Source organism: Cucumis melo, chromosome 11 (genome assembly GCF_025177605.1).
Source record: "Cucumis melo cultivar AY chromosome 11, USDA_Cmelo_AY_1.0, whole genome shotgun sequence".
NCBI lineage: Eukaryota > Viridiplantae > Streptophyta > Magnoliopsida > Cucurbitales > Cucurbitaceae > Cucumis > Cucumis melo.
The window spans coordinates 6,035,617-6,052,334 of NC_066867.1; the positions used below are offsets into that span (position 1 = coordinate 6,035,617).

The following is a 16,718-nucleotide window of genomic DNA, read 5'->3' on the forward strand; positions in this document are numbered from 1 at the left end:
TTACAATGTGGGTCGTATTTATAGTGTTACGTACTAGGATAAGTCACACCAAATATTATCCATATTTTATAGACCCCTTTAGGTTATTACTTAAACATGATCATTTGTACGTCAATTCATAAAATAATTAACCTTCGACTTACTTTATTGGATTAAGTTATACAATAATTAATATAAAATAAAACAACAATTTATTGTATTAAATATCAACAAATAGTTTATTTAAAAACAACAAGTTTATAACATAAAACCCAACAAATTAAAGGAAAATTAGGCTCTCCAAGTAGGCATACATATTATTAAGCAAGTCCCACTAAGTATGAGAACCTCTTTCAAGTGTAATAATCCACTAGATGAACTTAGACTCCTCAAAAGTCGGCAATCTTTTCTCAAGTAACGATATCTTATACTTGCCCTAAAACGATCTTAAACAACCTTCTCACTAAGAACAGTCCAACAACGAGATAAACCATAACGTCAAGACCAATAGTGATAATTTTGAGTCAGAGTTACAACTTTCAACCACCACAAAATCAAAACAGTTCCAATAGAACTTAGGAGCAACAACCCTAGTAAATCAATAACATGCTCTTAAATAGACGGAATGGAAAGAAGGTAATTAGACCCATATGTAGAGCTTAAATAAGGATGAAAAAGAGATTGAAATTGACGTTAATTGGATGGGCACATCGAGCTCGAGATAAGTTGTCAAATTGTAATGGAGTTGAACTTCTTAATTCCATAATTAATGCATGCAACCAGTACGCCTGACCAATATCAAGATCATTTCGACAAATGAATTAACATAAAAGAGGCCTTAGATCAAACAACCTATCAGAAACTTAGGAAATAGTGATGTGTTAAGTGCTGATCAAATTATTTATGGGATCTTAAAAGAATATTGGATCTTTGAATGACTTTTTACACTAATTATCATCAGTGTGATATTACTAATGAATTGTTGGATTAGGGGAAAAAATATAAACAAAAAAGTTGGTTAGAAAATATTTTAGATGCTTAGGTGTGAAAGGGTTTTCTCAAAGATAAGAAGAGTATTGAAAGAGTAGTTAAGATTATGTGAAATTAAATGAAATGATGGGTTCTCTTATGGCTTTTGAACTCTCAATTGGAAAGGAAGGAAAGAGAAATAAATTGCATTTATTTTTTCTGATAATGATAACAAACAATAATAGAGAAAAAAGAGTGAAGAAGGTAGAGGAAGGGAAAGAAAAGAAGGACGAAGGTATTCAATGAAGAGAATTTAGATGGTTATTTGACACATCCAAATTAACTCTACATTTTTTTTAATCTAACCATAGTGGGATATTAAATTAACCTTGACCTATATAAATAAATTTCATGTCAATGTCAATAAGTCAAACTCACTTTAACGAAAATAGGCAACTTTTTCCTAAGTACACGAAAAAAACCTAATGTATAAATTATCTCTAGTTAATTGCATCTATATTATTACTTTGCATAAATTGTTAGGTAATAGGATGATACAAGGTTGGAAATTTATACGTGATATAAAAGATGTGAAATAAATTAAATTGTATCTCAAACTTCCACTTTACAAGTTAGAGTCAAATAAGTAATTGATCATAATATAACAAATAATTAAGATTGGGAATTTAAGAAAAACGACATCTAAAAATTGTGCTTGTTCACCCCAAACTTGGGACTATGTGAAGTCTTCTAAGACCGCAAGTTCTATACTAAATCTCTCTTTCTAAATAGCATAATCCGAACTATTTGAATTCAAGTACATTAAGAATGTTGGTCCCACTTCTTTTATTTATTTATTCTTGTTGGATTGGGCTATTTTGATTCTGCCATTATCTTGGCTGTTTGGTTGGGTTTGGTACTATCTTTCGGGTTGTTGTTGGGTTGTTAGTTTTTCGTCTTTTATTCTATATAGGTTGGGTCTTTGCTGGTGTGCAGAAAGTGAGAGTGTTTTGTAAAATCTGAAAACGTGTGATACAGGCATTGGTGAATTTTGGAGATTCTAGTATCTCTTTTGATATCGATTCTCTACGACTGTGATCAAACAGGTTTTCGTTGAGAGAGACCATAGATGATCAAGTCAGAGCATGACAGTATTATTGTCTGGTCACTTTAAATTCAGGGGGAGTTTTTCTCTTAGTGTTAATGTGGCAATTATAGGCAATCTTTCTTCAAATTTATGTATCACTATATCAATCATTATGTGCAGCATGTCGAGTATTTGTGATGATGTTAGTACCGTAGGCCATTATTATGCAATCATGAATAATTTCACGTGGCAATATATGATCTCTTATTATGGATCAAGGACTCCTCAGATGTAGATGTTGTGTGCCATCGAACTGATATTACCAATATCTAGTGTTCTAATTATTGCTTTTACTACTTGCGTGTTACTTTAGTTGTTCCTTCAATTATTAACTCAAGTGTTAACTTAAGGTGTTGAGTTCGAATTCATTGTCAAATTACCTCAATTTGTTAGCTTGAAATAAATAACTAAAGAAACCCTAAACGGAACCAAAAAAATAAAAATAAAAATAAACATTGTATTTTCTAATAATCACCGACGGCCACTAAACTCTCAGCCTTTTTTTCTTCCTAGCTTTACAAAATAAGACACGCTTTAATTTTTCCTTCTAAGAATTGGCTTGTTAAAAGAGTTTTCACTGTCTAACTCCCTTTTTGGTTTTGATAAATCTACCTCCTCTAATAACCAAATCAATAACCTATTTTTGACCACCTCCAATTCTATCAATAAAAGTCATGCTTATTGGTTAAGTAAAAAGAAAATGGACTTTGTAAATCACTTATGATGAAAGCACTCTAATGAAATTTATCGAAGTATATATGTCCATTGTCTCAACTAAATGTTTGTAAAACTAAACCAAGCTTTTGTTAGTCACACATAATAATCTATTACTGAAAAATATAAGTGGTTTTAGAAATTAAATTTAAGAGTTCGAATAATTTGATATTGTTGAAGAAGATAAAAGAAATTGAGAAATTTCTCTTGAGTATAAGAAACACACACTACCGAGATTGCAAAATATATATAGGATATGAAGGGAGAGGTTAGGAGGCCTTAATGTGTTTTTGTGAAGGTAGAGAATATGGTGCTTAATACTCAATAAAAGGAATAAATTGTATTAATTGTGTCCATAAACATAACAAATATAAGAAAATTTGTTTTAAATGACAAAACTGTTAAAACAATATTCATAAATACGCTGAGTAAAAATTTGTTATATTTATAAATAAGTTAGTTCATTTCGCTATATTTAAAGTCAAATGTAAGGTTTTTATTTATTGATTTGTTATAGGGTTAAAATGTACTTTTGATCCTTGAAATTTGAGATTGTGATCTATTTGGTTTTGAAAGTTTAATTTTAAAAGGGACACTTCAGTCTATGAGGTTTGAAAGATCTCCAAGTAAATTTGACTAACGCAAAAAAACACAATAAAATCCTTGTTAATCAAGTATACAACCCACTCGTCAAAACACGCTATGGTTGACATTTAGAAAAGACATTTTTCTAGGAAAAAATATAGTCAACCAGCATTGCAATAACAATGGCTAGTTTTTGGTTGTGTTAACCCCAAACTCCTTTAGTTTAGATCTTACTGATAAGTTAACACTATAATTGTAATTAAACATCACATAGGTGTTGATTTAGACATGGTCTAGGCTTTAGTGTGACATTTATAAACTTACAAAGATAACTGAAAAAACATATTAGACACAAAATTTATAAACTTGGGTAGTTAGATCAAAATCTTCTAAAACTATTTAGACTAAAAAACAAAAAAAAGTAAAAGCCATTTTAAGGAAAAATGATACTACTAGATTTATTGTTGTAGTTCGATAAAATGGAGATGAATATTTAAAACTCATATCAATTATGTAGGGAGAAAAAATAATTTTAAACAAGTCACTCATTTCACATTACAATATCGTATAATTTTATAACTTTTAAAATGGTACGTTTCTTAGCATACTTTTTTTTTCTTCCCTAATTTACTCCTTTGTTTGAGGAAAATGTTCTCAAGCTAACAAGGGGAACAATTTAAATGAGAAATTCATCACAAACTCATAATCTACTCGGGCATAAGTTTAATATAGGTTCTTTAATTAACAATAATACCTCTCGTTTTCAACTTTTCTAATTTCCTACCAACGACGAGGGAAGCATTTGCACATTCACGAGGATCTCAAGTTTTCGAGATTACATCTCAATGTCATTTTTCTCAACCCTCCCCCCCCCCCCTACGAGTATATATAGCTTAGCGGTAAAACAATGAAATTATCATCTCAAATATTGATATAGTTCTTTGTGTGCAAAATCTTGTCGACGACTCTCACAATCAAAGAAAATTTATAATATTGGTCTACTACAAGAATTTTGGCCTTTAATGTCGGTTTAAAACCGACATTAAAGGCCTTTAATGTCACTTGGCAACCGACATCTTTGCGAGCGTTATTAAAGGCCTTTAATGTCGGTTGGGCTTTAATGTCGGTTTAAAAACGACATTAAAGGCCTCTTTAATGTCGGTTTAAAAACGACATTAAAGGCCTTTAATGTCGGTTTTCAACCGACATCTTTGATAGTGTTATTGAAGCCCTTTAATGTCGGTTTGGCTTTAATGTCGGTTTAAAACCGACATTAAAGAGGCCAATAATGTCAGTTTAAAACCGACATCAAAGGCTTGTTTTTGTTCATTTTTAGAAATTTATATTTATTTAATTGTTGTATTATTGTCCATTTTTTATAAACCAACATTGAATCCAACAAGTGAAATTAACTACAAACTTGAAACTACAAGTCACATTACGTAGGAAACCATATTATTCAAGTCTGATTCCACCAACAATGAAAATGCTATTAGCACTTGCACATAAATCCCATTCATATCTTAAAGCAACAATAAATCCCATTCATATCTTAAAGCACATAAATCCCATATTATTCAAGTCTGATTCCACCAACAATGAAAACACGCTTGTTGATGGTATCTAATTGTGCCTAGTTGATCGCCATCTAGGCTGAAGACCTTAATTAACTGTTTGGCTGAACCGCTAGCTAAGATAGGAGCATGTCTATGAACGGCTAATGCTGTAAGTGAACCTCTGTGAGCATCGATGGTTAGATACCGATCCCTCTGATTTCTGATATCCAGAAATTGAATATCACCAGCCTGAGAGGCACTGACAATCTGAAGAAGAAAACGATAAGCAGAATTAACAAATACATTTTAATAGGATACTGAAAATACATTGATCACAGCCAAGAAGTTTTATCACCTTCGACGAATCAAGTCCGGGTTGAAAGCCAATCCCCACAACCTTTTCTACTTTTTGCACATGTGGGCGCATTGTGCAGACAAGCCTACAAGTTCAGAGAAGGGTGATGAACCATATTTTTGCACATGTGAGCTACACTCAAGTTGGCCCAGTTATTCACAAAGCAATGCATAAGAAAAAGGATGATGAACCATATTTTTAAATTTTAAGCAGCTCCAGCTGACCCAAAATAGGAGAAACCTGCCACTTCCTAAATTATTGTGAAGAGGTACTCACCAATGCTGAGATGCTGCAATCTGATGATGAAGGAATAGATTTAACGACATCCAGCGCACCTAACTGAAAAACTAGCAATTATCCCTATAAATGAAGGAATAAAACTAATGACAAACAGCCTTGATTTCAAAATTTGGAGGCAGCAGTGTGTGTACGATAGATAGTACAGTAAACATGCTCAATGAAAGTTCAGACCAGAAACCCATAGGTTAAATCCCACTGAATACATACTGGAAAGATAAAACCATCAAAATCAGATTGTATTAAAATCTATAGTACCACAAATTAACCCTCTAATCATATCTTACTCGCACTAAAAAACAAAACAAAAACAAACACCAATCACTCAACAAGTCCAAACTTCAAAAGGTGTATACAACAATGAATAGTGGCAGATTCTTTCAATTAGTTCAACCCACTTTTCTTTATTCCAATAAACAAGATTTTTTCAAGATACATTTACAAATCAGAAGGAAAGAAAACTGGCCAATACTAGTAATAAAGTTATAACTAACCACGCGAAGACAGCAAGTATAAGCAGAAAACAAGGGGAATAGAGAATCATACCAACAGCAACCTCAGCCCTAACAAGTGGACTTCCATCCGAAACAACACTTAAGAGACTTCCAACAATACTGGTTTCAGCCCTAATTTTTTCATCATCATCACAATCATCATCGACAACACCATCTCTAGACGAGTCACTCCCTACATCAAGTAGAGTACCCAGTGCAAAAATTGCTGACGCCCTAACCTGAAACAGAAATCTACGTTTGAGACATACACTTGAGGCTTAAGTGTAGACAGACTTGCACATCCATGTAAAATATAGAATGAAGGAAGTAAATTATGAACCTCTGGTTGAGGCTCAGCCAATAAAGAACTAAACACAGCAGGGGCATCAGCCTGCAATCCTATGATTTGAGCATCTATGTAGTCTTCCCACAGTTTTCCAAGACAAAGACAAAGCCATTGAAGAAATAGCGGCTCAGTTTGTCCATCATTTGGTGTTGAACTCTGGAGATGCTTTAAATAGACGTGGATTAAATTAGCTTCGATGCATGCTTCCTGGCCTCGCCTGTGCCCATCAACAATTACCGCTAAAACAAATGCAGCCATTGCCCGCTGTTCTGGGAAAGCTTCAAGGCTATCAAGAAAGCGGATGAAATATGTATGCCCACCATCCTTTACTAAATCAACCTGGCAAGACTGTCATTCCAGAAGAATCATGGTCACCACACAAAGGTTTGTAAATCATTTGCCCACAAGAATGGTGAAGAAAAATAAAATGCATCTAGAGAGAGTTCATGTGGTTGGCAACATGAAAGAACTTTCTGAATGAAATAACAGCTAAAAAAGTCCCCAATAGACCAAGTTCTCAATATGAAACAGGGATGTCGGAGAAAAAAAAAATCTTCCACATTCTTCAGAGAAAGATCAACACTAAGAGTACTAAGGAACAGAAAATCGACAACCTGAAGAACAATTACTTATATTATAATTATCGTCTATGCCCTCAAAATTCTCCTTGACCAAGGAGCTTGCAGTATGGCACCCAAAAACGAAAATAAGCTCAAAACTCCTTGACCAAGGAGCTCCAAGACAAATCAATAAAACTAACTTGGAAAACAAAGCAAGTTCTCCCATCAAAAACCAGTCATTGTTCAAAGCCACAGTTGCAAAAGAATAACCTAATTATATTATATACCTTATCTAAGGCCAGAATCTTTGTCCATATAAAAACCAGAATTTGTCGCAGCTCCGGCGTTGTCGTCTGCAGAAGCTTTAGAACATACGGGAATATTCCAACGGACAAGGCCTAACAAATGAATTTATTCTATCAGCCACCAACAGCAAAATTCCCAATTCAAACTTACCATTCTTTTCGTCGACAACCCCAAAGCAAAAAACCCCAAAGCAACATCAGTGTTTGAAGAAAGTGAGGAGTGACGGCGGTGGTGGCGGGCACGAGCTGGGCACGAGGGACGATGGTGGTGGTGGTGCCAGCGACTCTTCGGAGAAGAAAGGGAAGATTGTTAGATGAGAATGAGGAGTGAAGAAGAAATTGGAAGGATGAAATCGTGTGGGTGATTGAGAAAGAGTAAAGTAAGAGAGAGAAAGTCATTTTTTATAAAATAAAAAATTAAAATTAAAATTAAAAAGGAGCTTTAATGTCGCTTTTCAAAACAAGGATGTTTAATGTCGGTTTTAAACCGACATTAAAGCTCCAGCTTTAATGTCGGCTTAAAACCGACATTAAACATCCGCATTTTCAAAAACGACATTAAAGCTCTTTTTTCATTTTTTCCAACCGACATTAAAGGCCAGATTTGTTCTAGTAGAACTACAAAACTTAGTAATATTAGTAGCAACATCGGGTACATCCACTAGGAAGCAAGTAATTAAGTTACCAGCTAAATTCCTAACTAAATCGGTAGTGGAGATGCTTCATATGGAAAAATAAAAGTGGACGAAAGAAAGAAAGCAAGAAAGTTATAAAAGTGTGTGAAATGTGTAAAAAGGGGTCTAGTTTAGGAGTTGGAATCAATCAAATGTTTGATTCATATAATAGGATGTCTAAAAAGGAATGTTGCCTTCCTGCAAGTGTGCTCTAGCCTGCTTATTGGAGTAGTCATGACAAACACCCATGATCCTTAATGAATAAGAACTTGATTCAACTAGAGATTTTCAACCTAATTGAACACAATAGTGTCATTTAACCATGGTTACTTTTATTTTATGATATTATACATATTTATTGGACTAAATAAGTGATTGGTTTGATATAAAATGATATGACAAAATTAAGTGAACCAAAGAAACTTTGGTAAGATAATTGATAAACATGCAGACAACACATTTACAAACCATTTTTTTTTCTTTTTCTTCTTTAGCATTTTTTTTATGCAAGGACTTGTTAGTAGAATCAAAATTTAAAGTCATATATAATTGGAAGCTTTTGAATTTTCAAGAAATATAAACAAATACCTCCATCAAAAGATAGGAATTCATTTTTGTAAATGAATCATATCTTTTCTTTTTTTCCATTTAGTTATAATTAAACTTGTGAAACCTAAGATTAATAGTTGAAATAATAATAATAATCTATTCCTTATTATAATTTTGTTCATATATAATAATCTCCCTATTCCGCACCCTCATATAATAGTAACACATAACTTCCTTACCTACCTTACAATATGGTTTTAAATGTGTTTTCATTGAGTATTGAACCTAATAAATGCAAATATGTTTAGTTTGTTTCTAATAAAATAGATAAAAGAAGGTAATTTAGCAACAAAACACACACACACACACACACAAACAATCCAAACTTTCTCAGCCTAAATTTGAGATTAGAAGAATATATTTACTTTTTTGGGTAAATATTTTGTTTAAAAAGTAATTATAAGTACATGAAATCTCAAGGTCTTTGTCTCTAAAAACCTCGGTATTTTTAAAATTATCGTCTAGAAGATTAAATATTAAAATCACACTGTCGATCTCAATTTTCTTTTATATATATTTTGTGAAAAAAAGACTGTGAAAAACAATTAATGTAAGACAATTAACATTAAAATTTAGTCGAAATTACTTTCTTAGTTAATACTTTCATTCTACAATAGAACTATATTATTACTACCATATAATTAAAAAATGAAAACAAATAAAAAAGTTTGATTATGTCAAAATGTTGAATTTGATCGGTGTTGTTTTGTGGAAAAAAATTGTGAGAAATAATAAGTAGCTTAAGATTATTAAAATCGAAGTCAGATCGAAATTACTTTTTCGAGAGAGTACTCATTTCTACCACACAACTATTGATTGCATCAAAAACCAAATTTTGTTTTTAGAAAAAAAGTTTTAATTATTTAAAAAATATAAAGTTGGTTTTGATTGTTGTGGTTAATTGTTAAGATATGGATGTAGGTTAAATATGTGGTTGAGGCAGCTGCCCAAGAGGGTGACCAAATTTTGTATGGCTCTTGTAGTTTTGCTGATTTGGTTTCAAACCTTCCAACAACTCCTACTTATTATTATTATTATTATTAATATTACTATTTTGTATTATCATACTTCTTCTATACAATTAATTGATGAGAGATTTCGTTTTATTTAATAGTCATTAACAATTAGATTGAACAAAAAATATTAATTCAAGTACTTGTTTTCCTCAAGATTACTCCACAAATATAATGCTAAGAGATGTATAATTTTTGTAACACCCCATAAGTTTAAGAAACTTATTATGGGTATTAAAATAACTGGACTTCGAAGTTAAGGAATGTATTTGGTGTTTTGTGTTGGATTAATTAAATATATATACATGGGTGTGTATATTTAATTAAAGATTATGGAGTTTGGTTGAAATTGTTTTTAATTAAGACATGAGAACCCAGTATCCCAAGTTGTTCAAAGATTAGAACTTTCGAGGACGAAAGTTTCAAAAAGGAGGGAAGATTGTAACGCCCCAAAAATTAAGAAAATTTTGGAGTTAGTTATCTTAATTTTGTTTAATTAAGATAATTTATTGGGCGTTATTTTGAATCCATTTAATGAGAATTATTTGATTTATGTGGGAATTAAAATTAATTAAATATTTCTTGGATGAATATTTAATTAATTAGAGATTTTGACACGTGGTGTTTGTTGAGTTTTTATTAAATGGTAGGTTAAGAGGATTAAGTAAAGTTGTGGATTTTTAGTGTTGTTGAACTTGAATTTAATTAAATAATTATGGATGTTATTTAATTAAATTGTTGGGTGAAAAGTTTGTTGGAGATTTGATAATTATAAGTATACGTGGAAATATATATATAATTATTATGTTAATGGAAAAGATAATTATATTTGTTGAAATATAATTATTTAAGGAAAAGATGGTTGTATTTTGGGGAAAGGATATTTATTAAAGGAGAAAAAGTAAAATAATTATATTTTGGGAAAATATAATTATTTGTAAAAGGATAATTAATTACTTTGGAGAAAGATAAACAATAATTAATTATTGTGGAAGATAATTAATTGTTTTGAAGAAAGATAAATAATAATTAGTTATTGTGGAAGATAATTAATTATTATGTAGGAAGATAAATATTGTTTATGGAGTGAAGTTGTTATGGTTGAGTTAAGATAATTCATGTTGGAAGTTATAAGTGATTTATTGGAAAAGATTTGATTGATTAAATTAATTGAGGACTTAAGTTAATTTGAGATTTTGGAGGGAAAAGTTAGTTTTGGTGGAATTGTAATTAATTGAGTATATATATATATGGATATATATATTTAATTAATAATTTGGAAAAGTGTAGTTAATTATATTATGGAATATAATTATATTTATTTGGAAAAGAAAATAATCCATGAAGAGAGAGATGGTTGATTTTGATTGGACGAAAAAGATATATATTTATAAGAGAGAATAATGATTTAAATAAATATATATTTATTGTAGATTTTGGTGAAAGAAAAATAATAATAATAAAGAAGTATTATTATTATTACTAATGGTTATAAATGCCTAAGATTAAGGTATTGATTTTGGAAAGATAATGGGAATAAAGATATATGTATATATTTTTGGTATTATATATATATATCCTAAAAGGAAAAGGAAAAGGAAATAATAATAATAATTATTATTATTGTTATTATTTGGGTCTATAAATAGCATTGGAATGCTTAAGATGGAATTAATGGAAAAAGAAAAAGGTTCTTTATCTTCTTCTCTAAGATAACCCTCTGCTGTCGCCGCCTCAGTTGAAGTTAAGATTGGTCTCTTTGGAAGCTTGAGGATTTAAAGTGATGAATTAAGAGGATTTTTCGACCTCCATTTGAGTAACCTTGGTAAGCAAATAAAATTAAATTAATATTTTATTAATTTAATTTTGGATCTATTTGAGGTTTCTTTAAAGGTTCAATTGGCTAAACTTTTTAAGATTTAAATCTTGGATTTTTCCCAATCAAGTTGAATTGGTTTCAACCCTTTTTTTAGAAAGTTAATTAATTTGGGAGAATTTTTGGATGTTAGCCAATTGCTAATTTCATTAATTAAGATACTAAGTGTTCCTTTTATGATTAGGATCAAGTTAATTGGAGAATTTTACTGTCAACTAGGGAGTACCTTTGTTTGGCTAAAATCTCTAGGTAAAAGATTCTCCTACTAGACCTTCGAACTGAATTTAAGAGAACGCATGTAATTATGATTATGCATCGATGGTAGCTAAGATGCATAATGTGATGCTATAGATGATGATTGATATTGTGTTTGTGATGATTGATATTGAAATTGATGATGATGACTGATACTATGATTGACGATGATGACTGGTATGTTTATGATGTTTATGATACATGATATATTAATCACATGAATAAGGACGTTATGATTAATACTCATGCCATGTTATGATGTTATGTTATGCTACATGCTATGGATAGGGTGTTCTGTTAACTTTATCTATTAGAGTCGTACCTGTATGGCTGTCCTTCGGGATCACCACCTATTTAGGACTGTGTGGTCCGACGGGACGCCAGTCTAGCATGGATATAGATATGATTCGAGTGATTCGACGGGGTCCTCGCATCCCGATTGTCTTAGTGTTACCCCCGGGTTCACTACAGACCAGCATGTCCTAGGTGCTCCCTCGGGACACCGAAGACCAGATTTTCGTTCCTACGGGAGCGCATGTTGCACGTGTTCGGGAACGTGCCAGAGATTGGGTACCATTTTCAGGACTCTAATGGGAAGTTAACAGACACCTAGCGGGACTAGTAGTAGGTCCCTTACTGAGTATATGTTTATACTCACTCTTTCTATGTTTAACATTTCAGGCGAAGGTAAAGGTAGAGGAAAGCTGGCGAGCGACAGAGAAGGATCCGTGACATGCCATATGGGGACTCAGTTTTGCTTCCGCGTTTATGTTTCAGTGTTTTAATATTCCGTTTTTAATGAAAATTTATTCTTCCCTCGTTTCAAAAGTGTCTCTTGTCATTGTTTCTTTTTAGTAACGACCTCAGCTTAGTATAAAGAGTTGGGTCGTTACAATTTTTAACCTATAAAACCAACTTAGAAGATAATGGATGATGAAATAATTAAGGTCTCGTTATAAACGTTGTTTTAAACTTTGTTTGATAATAACTTGGTTTTTTTCTAAAATAAATTAAAATTTTAAAATAAAAAAAAAAAGTAATAATTTTTACATTTACAATAAATATAAAAATCGTAGTCCAACTTGTATGTTTTGAGAATAAGAATAAAACAAAAGATGAAATTTGTGTTTGTTTTTCATATTTTAGAATTTTAGAATTTTAGAATTTTGCTTTTGAATTTTAAAAATTGTGTTTGTTTTTCAAAATTTCATTTCAATCGCTTTCCTCTTTCCTAAAGTAGTTACACTTACAGTAATGAAAAACAAATTGGTATCAAATGGAGGTGAAATTATTAAGTACTTAGGGCATAAGTTTGTTTGGTTGTGTACTCTACCTTAGTTTCATTTAAAAGTTTCTAAAAGTTATTTAAATTATAAGGATAAATTTTTTAAAAAATTTCTTTGAATTTTGTATCTTGCGTAAAAAAAATATTTAATTTTCAAAATTTTAATTATACTCTTAAACTTAATATATATATATATATTCATCGTTAGAAGCGGTTAATAATTTATTTCAAATATACCTTGAACTTTCAAAATTTTCTATAAGACTTTCAAAGTTAAAAAAGAAAATTTACTTTTACCATTGTTTAGAAGTATGTGGACATAAATAGTTAATACCACGTTTTAAAAATATCTTTGAAAGTTAAATTTGCATTAACGTTCCTAACGCCTTATTAACGGTATTATTAAAAATAAAAGAAATGCTCCATTATTAACGGTATAATAATCAACTTATTTGATGTAATCTTGAGATTGAAAAAATAAAAAAGACATATCTTAGAACAATTTATATAAATACTTCATTTTCCTACTATTCTTACACTATCTTTCTCGATAGTCAAATATAAATCAAAACTTCAAGCTAAAGCATAAAATCACAGAAAATCTCACAAATCCCGAAACCGATCAATGCCCTTAATACTTTAGGCATCGATAAATAGCAAAATACACAAAGATCGACAAAAGGGAACATGGTCTTCAATTTTGATAAATAATTCTTAACAAATAAAGTAAAATAGATTAATTATATTTGAATAAAAAAAGGAACAACAAAGTCATCATCATCACTACAAATTTGAAAATGGTCATGTTTTTTTCTTCTTCATCCTCCAAAATATGGTTCAAATCCGAATGTGTCTCTTTTTCTTTTCTTCTTTTTTTTTTTTTTTTTTGATTTTTTTATCAAAGTCAAACAACGTATTAACACTAACTCAAATATAATTGATATACAACTTTGTTTGACCATTTAAGTCCTAAGGTCTATTGGTGTTTCCGATATTCTAATTGTTCTTGATATAAACGTCTTTACATAACATTAATGGAAGGAGAATATTTTTTTAATTAAATAAAGGTTAAACGTGAAGAAGCAAGGAAAAATTAGTAACAAGAAGAGAACAAATACATAGAAGCAATGATGAAGAGGATAGTAGAAGAGAGAGAGGAAATGCAAGCTAAGGGTATTAAGGTTGGGTGGGTGTAAAATAAACACCTACATAACTTTCTTTTTATCTTTTCTTTCAAACCTAAAAAATATTAATATGTCTCCCTTTTTATTACTAGATCAATCTATGATGATTTAAATGATTTTTTTTATTCAAACCATGAAAATCTTTAATGTCTAAAAATAAATGCATTGTAACATGGTACAAAACACTTTTTTTTCTTTAATTTAACCTAAAAAAAATTAAATGAATTTATAATTGGCCTATGAACTTTCTTTTTGATATCTAATAAAAACCCGTATTTAACTCCGTTTCTTTGAATTTGTACCATCAAAAATCAAACTTATAAACCTACATACACACACACGTGTATATATATATAATTGCTTTGTCTCTTAAGTAGTTAAACTTTCTTTCATTAATCTAAAATCTAAATATAGATCCAATCCTAAAAACTTGTAAACATGATTAGTTTATTATTGACTTTTGTTTGTTTGTATTAAGGTTACGTTGTTGGTATTTTGAAGATTTTTGTATGGTTAGAATGAGAAAGAGGTGGCAAAACTAGTCCATTGGAAAATCAAAACTCTTTTCTTGTTTTCTTTTTCTTCTTCTTTTGAGGAGAGAATAAAATAAACCGACAAGAAAAACAAATTATAAAGGCTCTCCATTAATAATATGGGACAACCAACCAACGATCGATATCACAAACCCCAAAATACCAACCTCCATCTTTTAAAGTAGAGGAAGCAAGATCTAACCGGCCAAATTACAAGTTCTAGAACAAAATAAAAAAATTGAAATTCTAAAAAAGACAAACTAACTTCAAAACGTTATAAAAACGTTTTTAGCCAAACTTAAAAGCTAGTCTATTGGCAAAAGCTCATGTTTGTTTAAATTATTTTGATATTTAAATGTAGTTTTGAGAGAAATTTTAATTGGTCGTCAAATACCGAATATTTTTTATATGGTTAGAAGGAGTAGAAGGGAGGTGGAGAATAGCTGCAGGCAAAATGGAGTCCATTGGGTTTGGCAGTCAAAGCCCCTTAAGACAGTTGAAACCCTACTTGCCGTCCCTTCTTAACTGGCTCCAGCTTCTTTTCTCTGCCCCAGTACTTACTCATCAACCCCCATTCATCATTAATTATCATTTCCTTCTCAACAGACATTCTAAGTCCGTCAATACTTTATGTATTAATAATGATTTTGTTTTTAACTTTTATCCCTTTAAATTTAGCTTAACATAATAATATCATTTTAATTATTCCATACATTTTTAGTGGATTATAAACATCTTATACCTAAATATTATTAGGTGAAATAAAAACAACCGTTACCAAGCATAGGGCCAATTTGATAATGTTATTGTTTCTGTTTCTTATTTTATGTTTTTTTGTTTCTCATTTTTTAAGAAACAAATATATTTGATTATAACCATTTTCGTTTCAAAAATTTATGAAATGTTTCTAAAAATTAGGCAAAAATAGGAGAAACTATGGCAGTTCTATTCTCATTTTATTTTATTCTATTTCTTTTATTTTTTAGTATTTTTATTCGACTCATCGGTAGGGAGAGATGTCTATATTCATTTTTAGGTTAAAAGTTTTGTATTCAATTCCCAACTCCCAACTGTGAAGACTTTGTTTTTTTTTTTCTTTTCTTTTTTTTTTTATATATAAATATATTTCTTTTAACTTTGTTTTGTTTTTTTATAAATATATTTCTATAACATTGTTTTGTTTTTTTTTTTCCTTTATTTGTCAATTTTTCAAATTTATATGTTTAATATTTTTTAATTTATTTTTCTTTCTTTATATGTTTAGTATTTTTATTTTTTTTGTCATAACTTTCCATAATTATATGTTAATTTATTTTTTAATTTTAAATGTTTAATATTTTAGATTGATCTAAAATTTGATGATCTAATTTAATTTTGTTTCTTATTTTTTATATTTATTTTTATTTAATTTTGAATTTTAATGTGTACAATATTTAAAATTATATATTATTTGCATGGTCTTCTCAAAAATATAAAAAAGCAGCAAAATATTTACAATCTATAGAATCATTCTGAAAACGGAAAAAATCCAGAGGCCCACCGTGTAAAATAACAAAAATGCTCCATCAACCACGACGTCAACAACGCACGCGTAATGTATTTGCGATCATTTAAATTTGGTTATTGTTTGGTATGCGATCGTTTAGATATAACTACAAATTATCTTTTCAATTTCATCATTTAATTTTGTTACACGATCGTTTAATTTGATTATTAGTCGTTTAGATTTGAGCACTCAAATCTAAATTTTTTTTTTCAAAATTTGATACACGATTTTTTAAATTATTTTGGTACACGATCATTTAGATTTCTCTAAACGATGGTTTATGTTTTCTTACACGATCGTCTACTTTTTTTACACAATCGTTTACATTTGGACATTTGGCTATTTCAATTCAAATGATTTTTTTTTCAAGATTCTTTATACACCATCTTTTATTTTTTTCACATGATCGTTTACTTTTTTTAAACGATCGTTTACA

The 16,718-nt window shown here is 30.1% G+C and overlaps 2 protein-coding genes across 2 annotated transcripts; both read right to left on the reverse strand.

Annotated features, from left to right (window-relative positions):
- Positions 1 to 4,048: 4,048 nt before the first annotated feature.
- Positions 4,049 to 5,445, reverse strand: LOC107992304 (regulatory-associated protein of TOR 1-like). The gene is made up of 3 exons (XM_051079094.1): positions 5,306 to 5,445; positions 5,001 to 5,217; positions 4,049 to 4,053 (listed from the first exon to the last, which is right to left on the reverse strand). Exons 1-3 carry the CDS (start codon positions 5,375 to 5,377, stop codon positions 4,049 to 4,051), a joined length of 294 nt encoding a protein of 97 aa, XP_050935051.1. The 5' UTR covers positions 5,378 to 5,445.
- A 433-nt stretch (positions 5,446 to 5,878) lies between these two features.
- On the reverse strand, positions 5,879 to 7,395 carry LOC127143846 (regulatory-associated protein of TOR 1-like). The gene is made up of 4 exons (XM_051079095.1): positions 7,290 to 7,395; positions 6,437 to 6,790; positions 6,097 to 6,335; positions 5,879 to 5,894 (listed from the first exon to the last, which is right to left on the reverse strand). Exons 2-4 carry the CDS (start codon positions 6,698 to 6,700, stop codon positions 5,879 to 5,881), a joined length of 519 nt encoding a protein of 172 aa, XP_050935052.1. The 5' UTR covers positions 6,701 to 6,790; positions 7,290 to 7,395.
- Positions 7,396 to 16,718: the final 9,323 nt, after the last annotated feature.